Source organism: Ostrinia furnacalis, unplaced genomic scaffold, assembly GCF_004193835.3.
Source record: "Ostrinia furnacalis isolate ACB-3 unplaced genomic scaffold, ASM419383v2 OfSCF2491, whole genome shotgun sequence".
NCBI classification, from domain to species: Eukaryota; Metazoa; Arthropoda; class Insecta; order Lepidoptera; family Crambidae; genus Ostrinia; species Ostrinia furnacalis.
Window position 1 is genome coordinate 459,807 of NW_021132730.1, and position 11,243 is coordinate 471,049.

At 41.4% G+C, this 11,243-nt stretch overlaps 1 protein-coding gene across 1 annotated transcript; it reads right to left on the minus strand.

The window, feature by feature from the left end:
- Nucleotides 1-1,483: 1,483 nt before the first annotated feature.
- Nucleotides 1,484-11,129, minus strand: LOC114355750 (myotubularin-related protein 9). The gene is made up of 10 exons (XM_028308758.1): nt 10,908-11,129; nt 9,903-10,156; nt 9,354-9,552; nt 8,709-8,865; nt 7,953-8,066; nt 7,750-7,871; nt 7,427-7,533; nt 7,000-7,220; nt 4,212-4,394; nt 1,484-2,250 (listed from the first exon to the last, which is right to left on the minus strand). Exons 1-10 carry the CDS (start codon nt 11,052-11,054, stop codon nt 2,072-2,074), a joined length of 1,683 nt encoding a protein of 560 aa, XP_028164559.1. The 5' UTR covers nt 11,055-11,129; the 3' UTR covers nt 1,484-2,071.
- Nucleotides 11,130-11,243: the final 114 nt, after the last annotated feature.

Consider the following 11,243-nt stretch of genomic DNA (forward strand, 5'->3'; position numbering starts at 1 on the left):
GATTCTGAAAGTGCTTCACGAGCTCTTTCAAATGGTACCAACAATAGGTTACAGATTATGGAATCTGGTAACATTGAATTTTTGGATTTTGTAACTTCTCGTTTCCACCCTGTATAATCCGGCTGTATCTCCATGTCACCTAGATACATTCCATAGCAGCTGTAATAGACATTTAGGTACATACATTTACCAGTTTTGGTGATAAATAGGCATTTTGTATTAGTTTTTGNCCCCGTTTTTTATCGTTTCATGTGATTTTTTCGTATTATTTTTGCTTCTATTACGATAAAATTTATTTTGTATGTAGCTAAATAGATATTTTATCATCTGATTTCAAAGTTATTGTTCTAACTTATACCGTTTATGAACTATTATTGTGTGACCATCAAATTTGAGTGTAAATGAGAAGTACCCATCAATTTTCTGACTTCACCATACCATTTATAATTATGCCCATGTTAACATGGGCTAGTGTCGGCTCATATACCCATTTACCTAACACCCTGTATATCCTTTCTTTAATGTGACTATATTTTTCTTGACGATCGCCGCATATTAATATTTAATTAACTTAAAGATAACGATAGATATTGCACGAAAAGCGATGGCAATAATAATATAAGAGAGCGTAACATAATTAATTACAAGTTATATCTAAAAGAACGAATGGCAGTCTTTAATTTAATCTTACAATGTACTTATTCATAGTCATTGGTGTATATGCAACGCACCATTTATTACCTATGTTGTATATTAATTACACTTGTTAAGCCTTACGTCCATTAGAATGTAAGCAAGTTTAAAATAATATCGTAAAATTGAAAGAATAAATCATAATTTTAATTGACAGCGTGTAAGCAGAGAAATTAATAAATAGCTTAGATTTAAAATACCGCAATGTCATCATCACATTATTTACTTATTATACACCATTTTGTCAAAATTATTCTAATAGAGTCAGGTATTTAAAAACCACATACGATAATACATAATTAAACACGAAATGTACGGTGAAATGCAAAGTTATTTGTCACTTTTGGGTTTTTAAATATTATTATTTTATTTATGGTATTAAGTTGATTTTATGGAGAGTGTCATATTTTACTATTACATTATTATTCTGTGCTATTACCAATTAATGGTTAACATCTAAGAATCAAAATTAAATCATTTTTAAAAGCTACTAGTACTGATTCATAAACGTTTTTTTTTCTTCCTAATTAATGTTGTATTTTCTTTGGAAAACAAAAACATTTGTCGCTAATAAAGTGTTAGGCCGCATTACTTAGAGGTGGTAAGCTCCACCTCTCTCCGCTCAGCACGTAGCGGCGTATCAAGCTTGTTTCATTTAGGGCTGATTTTTCAGTCGTTGGATAAGAATAAGTTTGGCATATTGACAGTTTCAGTATGGGAAATATGTCAAAATGACAAATTTATTCGTCAGTTAAAAGTTATTTGTTGATTGAAAAATCAGCCCTTAAGATGTTGCTACATTGTCATAATTATCACCTGGTGCCTATACCTTGTTTGCATAACCAGGCATGTAATAATTCGGTAGGATCAACTTACAATATTCAGATCTTGGTAATGGTGAAGGAATAAATAGGTTTAAAGCAATCTACAGTGGTGCTAAACAATAGACTGAGTGACAACCAGCACTGTCAAAGAAAATGCAAAATTCCTTTACATAACAATTTAACGCATTATGCGCGTGAGTGGTAATAATGATTGAAAATATAAGTGTCATAAGTAAAGGAGACTACACTGTGCCCCTATTATTTGTATCTATATGCCGTTTGATAAGCACTTTTTGCGAGCTGAGCGCTGAACGAGTGAGGTTGAAATAGTAAAACTTTAATGACTTCGTTTTGCATTATTATATTATAATTTACGGGACGTGGAATTGACACGAACCGTTATAGTGTTTCCACCAACCTACCTAATACTCATTTTACATTACCAAACTATTCCAAAACCTTGACTTGCAATCACTGAAGTATTCCTCCATAAAGTTCTTCGCTCACGTAATACATTGACTGATACTATTAAGCTACTCACTAACCAGATCGGGCTACTTGTCCGTCTTGAGATCGGTCTTGGGAGGCGGGTAGTACTGCTGGGCGATGTCGAACAGTTCCCTTCGTAGCTGCTGCGCTTGAGACTTGAGTTGCTGTTCTCGAGTTCGGATCGCCCGGTACTGTTCCTCGCGCTCTTCTGTGTGTTGTTCGACTAGCCATCGGAGGTAGAGCTCTGAAGGAAATAAGGTATATGGTAAGTATTTTCAATAATTACTCCTGAATAAAGAAGACATACTTTTTTACGTCAAAAATGATTTGCGTATAACTATAGAGATAACCAGAGGTTTATGTGGGACTCTCCACGCCAGGGCCTGCCCACTAAAGGGCAAAGGGCTGGGCTTACTCACTAAAACAAGTCCAGTTTGAATGGCAAAACCGAATAGCTAAATTGAATGGATCTATTTTTTTTTTCGCCCGGCAGAACGGCCCGCTTTAAACGGTATGTCCCCTTGGGAAAGAGCTCTTACGGTCTGCTCTATGTCGCTACTCAATCAGCTCTGTTGATCAAAGAAGTCCCGAGAGAGTTCCACCAAAGAATGGGCTCGGGCAAACGCCCCATCAGCCTCATCGGGGGCGTAGAAGGGGTAAATTTAGGCCGGCAGCTAGGATCAATATAACAGTCTAAAGGCTGATAAGAAGATGATAAGGCCCTAAGGCTGACTGATGATGACATACAGCAAGCTTAAAAGCTGATAAGATGATGTCGTAAATGTGAAAAAGTATTTATTTCCTCACCTTCCTTCCAACATAGCTCTTCGGCGCCACCGAAGGCCATATAACGGTAGGAGTGGGCTCGTAGAGTGGGTTGATGATGTACGATGGATCTCAACGCACTGGTTGATCCACGACCAATATACCGATCCAAAGGCTATTAAGATAACGACATGGAAGCCTCAAGGCTGATAAGGTGAAGACATACAGGTCTAAGGCTGTTTAAGTAATGACATACCAGTTTAAGTGCTGAAAAGTTGATGCTATGCAGGCTTCAAGGCTGACAAGATAATGACACTCAGGTCTAGAGGCTGATGAGATAATGACATACAGGTACAAAGGCTGACAAGGTAATGACGCGAAAATGATGGGATATTCCCTCACCTTCCCATATAACGTAGCTCATGGGCGCCACGGAAGGCCATATCACGTTAGGAGTGGGGTCGTACAGAGGGTTAATGTACGCTGGAAGCTCGTCGGGCTGGTTGATCCACGACCAATATACCGATCCAAAGGCTATTAAGATAACGACATGGAGGCCTCAAGGCTGATAAGGTGAANTTTGGGAAATGAAACTTTGGCGATAAGTTGTTTGCGAAGTGAAATTTGGCGAAAAGTAATTTGGCCAAACGGAAGGATACCGTAAAAAAGTGACATTAAATGTATGACGGATCGACAGCGCCCCTAGCGGAAACGTGCAAGAACTAAAATTATCATACATATTTTTAACGCGCTCACTAGTGAAAACGTTTGATGAAAACTCAGCCCTCCCTCAGTGGGTTTACCGCCAGGGCCTGCCCACTAAAGGGCGAAAGGGTTGACGTTACCCACTAAAGACTGACGGTGTCCACCGGAGCCCAATGAAAAGGACCGCGAGTTATTGTCCTAACTTAGACATTCGTCCGCAACTCTATCGTGCGAGCCACAATGGCTTCAAGGGGACCCCCAATCCCCTCTTCTATCAAGTTTCGATCTGCTCTAAGCTGCTGTTGGCAGCTGTGAGGCAGCTCTTTTGATAAGAGAAATTCCGAGAGTGTTCCTCCAAAGAATGGCACCCCACCAGCCCCGTCGGGGGTCGTAGAGGGGGTTAATATAGAGTCTATATTATAGACCGACAGTTCGGACCAATATACCGGCCTAAAGGCTGATAAAATGATGACAAGCAGGCCTAAGAGCTTTTAACTTGTTAAGACTGACAAGATAACGAAGTGAAAGTGATAGGATATTGTCTCACCTTCCCATATAACATAGCTCATCGGCGCCACGGAAGGCGTGGGGTCGTACCACGACCAGATGTTGGTAGTTTACACCTCAAGGCAGAAAAGATGATAAAATGCAGGCTTTAAGGCTGATAAGGTGATGACATACAAGTCTAAAGGCTTAGAAGATGGCGACGTGAAAATTATTGAAATAGTGTCTCACCTTCCCATATAACGTAGCTCATGGGCGCCACGGAAGGCCATATCACGTTCGGCGTGGGGTCATACAGAGGGTTGATGTACGCGGGCAACTCGTCGGGCTGGTTGATCCACGACCAAATACTGGTGGTCTGCTCGAATACACCTCTTGATTCGCGTTCTTGTACTGTGTCGCAGATGAACGTACCTGAAAGTCAAGTTTATTTGATATTGACAATATGGGCGATATGGTTGAAAAACTAGTCAATGACATAACTTTTAAGATATGTCAAAACGCGAGTCTCCCACAGATTGTGTATGGCAATATAAGCTATTGCTATACAAAATCAACGAGAAATTTTCCAAAAGTGGAAGCGATCCGCTGCTGAACGGGTATAACGGGTCTAACGGGAACGGGTAATCGTAGGAGCCGCTCAGAGATGCCATGCACAGAACGGGTGGCCAGTTTGTAGCTATTAACGCTCTATTAGCTCTTGAAATGACACTCACCGAACTGACTTGCGTACGAGTGCTTAAACAGCGTGATCAGGTACGACTGGCGATACTCAAAGCTGGAGGGAAACTGCTCCAAGAACTGTCTAACACAATCCAGGAACAATGTGAAAGTGGGCGCAGCCTTTGGCTGGGCGGGGCCTAAAGGGCTTGTTGCAGTAGCCACTGGCCCTTTATTATCTCTTGGAGTGATTGTGATACTTACCGAACTGACTACTTACTCGAAATTGCAGGGAAACTGCTCCAGGAACTGTCTGACACAGTCCAGGAATGAGTGAAAGTGGGCGCAGCCTTTGGCTGGGCGGGGCCTAAAGGGCTTGTTGCAGTAGCCACTGGCCCTTTATTATCTCTTGTAGTGATTGTGATACTTACCGAACTGACTAGCGTAGGAGTGCTCAAACAGCGTGATCAAGTACGACTGGCGATACTCAAAGCTGCAGGGAAACTGCTCTAAGAACTGTCGCACACAGTCCAGGAACAGCGTATAAATGGACGCGGCCTTTGACTGAGTGGGTCATAGGAGCCCGTTGGAGTAGCCAATGGCCCTCTATTATCTCTTGGAGTGATTGTGATACTCACCGAACTGACTAGCGTAGGAGTGTTCAAAGAGTGTTATCAGGTACGACTGGCGGTATTCGAAGCTGCAGGGAAACTGCTCTAAGAACTGTCTAACACAGTCCAGGAACAGTGTAAATGTAGGCGCGGCCTTTGATGGGCGGGGCCGTGGGGCCGCTTTAACAGTACTTGGTATGTTACTCACCAAACTGACTAGCGTAGGAGTGCTCAAAAAGCGTGATCAGGTACGACTGGCGGTACTCGAAGCTGCAGGGAAACTGCTCCAGGAACTGTCTAACACAGTCCAGGAACAGTGTGAAGGTGGGCGCGGCCTTCGGCTGGGTGGGGCTTAAAGGGCTTGTTGCAGTAGCCACTGGCCCTTTATTATCTCTTGTAGTGATTGTGTTACTCACCAAACTGACTAGCGTAGAAGCGCTGCAGCAGCAGGGAAACTGATCTAAGAACTGTCGCACGCAATCCAGGAACAGTGTAAAGTTGGGAGGGGCCCGCTTGTAGCCAATAACGCTCTAAAAACGCTTGAAATGATACGTTCACCAAACTGACTAGCGTAGGAGTGCTCAAAGAGTGTTATCAGGTACGACTGACGATACTCGAAGCTGCAGGGGAACTGTTCCAGGAACTGTCTAACACAGTCCAGGAACAGCGTAAATGTGGTCGCGGCCATTGGCTGGGCGCAGTGGCGGCGTAGCATGGGTTGGCACCCGGGGCGATTACCCGGCGGTCATAAGTCCTAAGGCACCCCCTGGTACCCCCAGAATTTTGGGGGTTACCTACCGATTCGAAGATTGAGAGACAATCGCACCCCCTCCCCCCGTATCATGACATAAACTGCAGACTTGCCATGCAGATGTGCGCCAGTGAGTACTAATCTGCGCGACTTATGTCACCCCCTGATGCTTGGCACCCGGGGCGGACCGCCATTGGCTCTCTATTATCTCTTGTAGTGTTTGTGATACTCACCAAACTGACTAGAGTAGGAGTGCTCAAACAGCGTGATCAGGTACGACTGGCGATACTCAAAGCTGCAGGGGAACTGTTCTAGGAACTGTCTGACACAGTCCAGGAACAGTGTGAAAGTGGGCGCGGCCTTTGACTGAGTGGGTCATAGGAGCCCGTTGCAGTAGCCATTTGCCCTCTATTATCTGATTCTGATACTCACCAAACTGACTAGCGTAGGAGTGCTCAAAGAGTGTTATCAGGTACGACTGGCGATACTCAAAGCTGCAGGGAAACTGTTCCAGGAACTGTCTAACACAGTCCAGGAACAGCGTAAATGTAGGAGCGGTCTTTGGCTGGGCGGGGCCTAAGGAGCTTGTTACTGTAGCCATTAGCCCTCTATTATCTCTTGTAGTGATTGTGATACTCACCAAACTGACTAGCGTAGGAGTGCTCAAACAGCGTGATCAGGTACGACTGGCGGTACTCGAAACTGCATGGAAACTGCTCTAAGAACTGTCTAACACAGTCCAGGAATAGCGTAAATGTGGGCGCGGCCTTTGGCTGGGCGGGGCCGTAGGGGCCGCTCTAATATTGCTTAGAGTGATACTTACCGAACTGGCTAGCGTAGGAGTGCTCAAAAAGCGTGTTCAGGTACGACTGGCGGTACTCGAAGCTGCAGGGAACCTGTTCCAGGAACTGTCTAACACAGTCCAGGAACAGTGTGAAGGTGGGAGGGGCCCGCTTGTAGCCAATAACGCTCTAAAAACGTTTGAAATGATACTCACCAAACTGACTAGCGTAGGAGTGCTCAAAGAGTGTTATCAGGTACGACTGGCGATACTCGAAGCTGCAGGGAAACTGTTCCAGGAACTGTCTAACACAGTCCAGGAACAGCGTAAATGTGGGCGCGGCCTTTGGCTGGGCGGGGCCGTATGGGCCGCAGCGGTGTCGCGAACCAAACGGGTGGCCCGCTTGGAGCCATTCGCGTTCTATTAGAGCTTGGAGTCTGGAAACGAGAATTAATACTGTTTTATTTAAACTTACGCGATTCGCTTTGAAAACGCTTGTAATCCGCCAGTATGGCAAGGCTGTATGTAAGTCGGGTTGTAGCAATAATCACCTTTTTGCAACTGAATGAAATGTGCAGTAGTTAAGGCTAGTTTACGCTTTCTCTTTAATCGCCAAATGTTAATGACAAAGAAACGTACTCACCCTCTTATAGTCCTACAGTCGGGGTTAAGTATAATTTGTACTAGAGAGCAGACCAGTAGAGTAGCGTCTTCACCACGCGTGCCGTGTATTAGTACGGGCTCTGCTTTCTGTAAAAAATTGATAATTTCGTTCAGTACAATATTGTAATTTATTATGTCATGTCAAAGTTCTAGTAAATGTGTAAACATAGGTTTATAGAATTGCTATAACTTTTTGTATTGAGGCATGAATGGCATGTGAAATGTATGAAAACCATGCTTCACCTCACCCCGATCCGTTTAAGCTTATAATCTTGTTTTGTACTATCGTTTTTTAAAACCTACTTGGTGTATGTGCTGAGCGACGATGCAAGCGGTGTGCAAAGAGTTCCTGACGCTTTCTGGCCACCCGCATGACTCTAGCTTAGATATCCATTTGTCGCTTGATATTTCTCGGTCGTTGCACGCTGAAATTTAAAAATCTCGAGCTTTACATCACATAACGATGAGTAACGAATGTACAAAGCTTTAATTAAAATCTGGGATACCTTCAATTAGCTTGGAATAACTATCTAACAGTTGTTGTTGGTTGTCAACATCATCCATTGATCTGTTGTATATTTTCCATTGGGAATAATTTGAGTTACTTTCTGTACCACCACCTGAAAAAAATATACTATTTATAAAATATATTTATAAGTCTGTCGCCATAACAACAATGTTAACAGCATTGTTGTGTTCCGGCAGTTAGAGGTAAGATAGCCAGTTCCTCTGTGGTTGAGAATTCCGGGTGAAGCTCGCTTCCACCTTCGGCCTGATCATCACTTATCATCAGGTAAGATACATGCCAAGAGTTCCTCGTTTGGATAAAAAAAAATAAAAAAGCACAAAAAGATTATAATAGGACTGCTGAATAAAAGAAGTTATAATCGGTTTGTAATAAGGGGTATATTACAACCTGATAGAGCTAACTGCGCATCTCACTGGAATGTGACTCTCCCTCCCACTGTGGCGTCATGGCCGTCAAGTGTGCAGTTAACTCGACCAGTGGGTCTAGACAAAGTGCAAATTATAATCGCAAACCAGTCGAAAAGTGGTCGAAAGGCCTTTTTTTGTGGAGTTTTGACGGATTCGATTTTCGATTCGATCAAAAAGTGCATTTGGTCTAGGGGAGCTGGTTGTATATTTTATGATTTTGTTATTCGTTTACCTCTTCCAAGTTCACAGTCAAACTACTCTTCTGGACAAAGTGACTTTTTATTTCTCTTTTACCCCACTTTACTTTTTTAGGTAAAATTGCGTACCTTTACTCTGCTGCTGTGATATAGAGTTCGAGCTTCGTAAGTCGTATATGACACCCTTGGTGCCGATGGCGACGACGGTGTTCAAGATGGCTTCGTCGGGCCTGCAGCGCCGGTGCTTTGGCCCGTAGAGCGGTTGACCTGCGCGTATTAGGACTGCCTGGAATGTATTAATTTGTATGACTGATAGTAAGTACAAACCAGAAACATCTAATAAGCTATGATAACAGAACAGTGAGTGACAATGAAATAGCTAATTTCGGGAAATGTAGAAAATTAGTAGTAGTAAGTGACAATGTGTTACTACATTCAATTTGCATCTTAGAAACTACAAGTGCTAGGTGTCTCAAATTTTGCATGGGGGTTCCTTTTAGAACGTAGATGCTCACTAAGAAGGGATTTTGCAAAATTCATACCCTAAGGGGGTAAAACGGGGTCCACGCGTACGAAGTCGCGAGTAAGTCTAAAACATAGGACAGTTACATCCAATATTTTTCTATGGTTTGACTGCAAGACTTAAAATACTCCTGACTTGACTTGCCACTTGATTTTCTGCTTTCAGTGTGGATCAATTGCAATAATTGTACTCTTGCACTCTTGCAATTGCCTTTTCAGTTAAACTAGAAGTAGTTAAACAATATAACTTACCCCATTATTATGCCTGTATGAGAGCACAGGAAACCGTCCCCCTTGCCTGAAGGTGGCTGCTGCAGCTATCGTCTCATCGTCAATGTTCTTTGGAACCAAAACAGCTTTTCCGTAACTGTTGCACACTGAGTAATTTTGATTCACTCGGGATACGCGCCACTCTTCCGTTGCTAGAACCTTTGTGAACTCTCCTTCAATGCTAAAAAGAAAGATTTATTCATAGTTTTTTAAACACTGATCATAAGTGAGGGGCCACAAAAAATTCTGAATGTCACTTTGGAGCCAAAAAAATTTAGAATTTACGTAGAGTATGGCAACTGATATCAGCTTTCAAGACATAGCAGCATGCCAAAGATGGAGACAGTATCAATGATATTTATGCCAAGTATAAGTTCTCCACAATCATAATAGAATATATCTTACAAGAGTTGTATTAATGCAGCTAGAGCTAGATTAGATGCTAATACATCAAACATCTAGAATCTAGATGTACATAAATCTTTAGGTAAAAAAGCTTAACAAAATCTAAATTGAAATAACTATATTTACCTATACAGCGTATGCCCATTTTCAACAATGGGATGCATATGTCTATAAAAAAATGGGTAGAAGAGTCCAGGGTCTTGCAGACCAGACAAATTTTCCAGTGTCTGGGCCATCTGATTCAGTTCTGCAGTTGTTCCAATATCTAACTGGAAAATTTTCAGATCTTTACATTTGAGGAATAGAGAGCCTCCTTGTGGTACACCACCACTTGGTTTGTTTTCCTTCTTCTCTATGCTATCTATATTTTTGTGAAGGAGCTGAAACAGAATGAAAAATTTGTGGATTATTAAATTGTCAATTTTTTTTAATAATCTTTAGCATAAAGGCCTTTGGATACTACCAATAAAGAAATGTAAATAAAGACATACTTTTGCCTGTGACTTCGTCCCATATAATTTGGTGTCATATGTATTTTTTGTAGAGTAAGAAAAATTAAAACAATAAAAGATATGGCTGATAATAAAGCAAAAGATATCAAGGAAATCCATGAGAGATTCATCCAATGAGATTCAAGACATTTGCAGATACAAATGTACTAGCTTTTGCCTGCGGCTTCACCGGCGTGAAATTTAGTTTGTCACAGATCGTCATAAATTATAGCGTAAATGTTAATCTGGGTTATAAACAATAATACTGTAAAGTTTCAACAAAATCCGTTCAGTAGTTTTTGCGTGAAAGAGTAACAAACATCCAGACATCCTGACATCCACACAAACTTTCGCATCTATAATATTAGTGGGATTCATGTAAGAAAGTAAATGTCTATTTACATTTATTATCTGCACATATTAAATAGCAGACTTTTTAAATAGACGTTATATAACAGGTGGCATTCAATGTGATGATGATACCAATAAAAACTTCACTAAAATAACTTACTAAGCTCAGCCATAAGCCCATAAGAAATTATAATGACAATATGAATTTCGCAATGTTTGTAGTTGTTTTATTGAAATAAATCAGGGTTTATTAAAACTGCTATAGACAACATAATTATGAGAATCTCACCCATAGCTCGCGAACGCCTTCTTTTCTGGAACTCAAGATAAGGTGGTGTCCTGTAATACAAACTGTCCCATCAACATTTTCGTGATGAGGATATTTTAAAATGACACCGTCCAATTTATTTATTAATATAAGCTCGATAAACTCCATTTTACAAGAATTTGGTAAAATTATCAAATTGTTTGTAAAAATCTAAAAGCAGCTGATTTTCTGCTCTTGCCTGATTTTAACTGTCATTTACAACTGACAGTTGACAGCTGTTGTCTAGTAGCAAAATTAATAATCAAAAATAATTTTGTAACACTAAAAAACGTTTTTTGATTTAATTGTTATACTTTA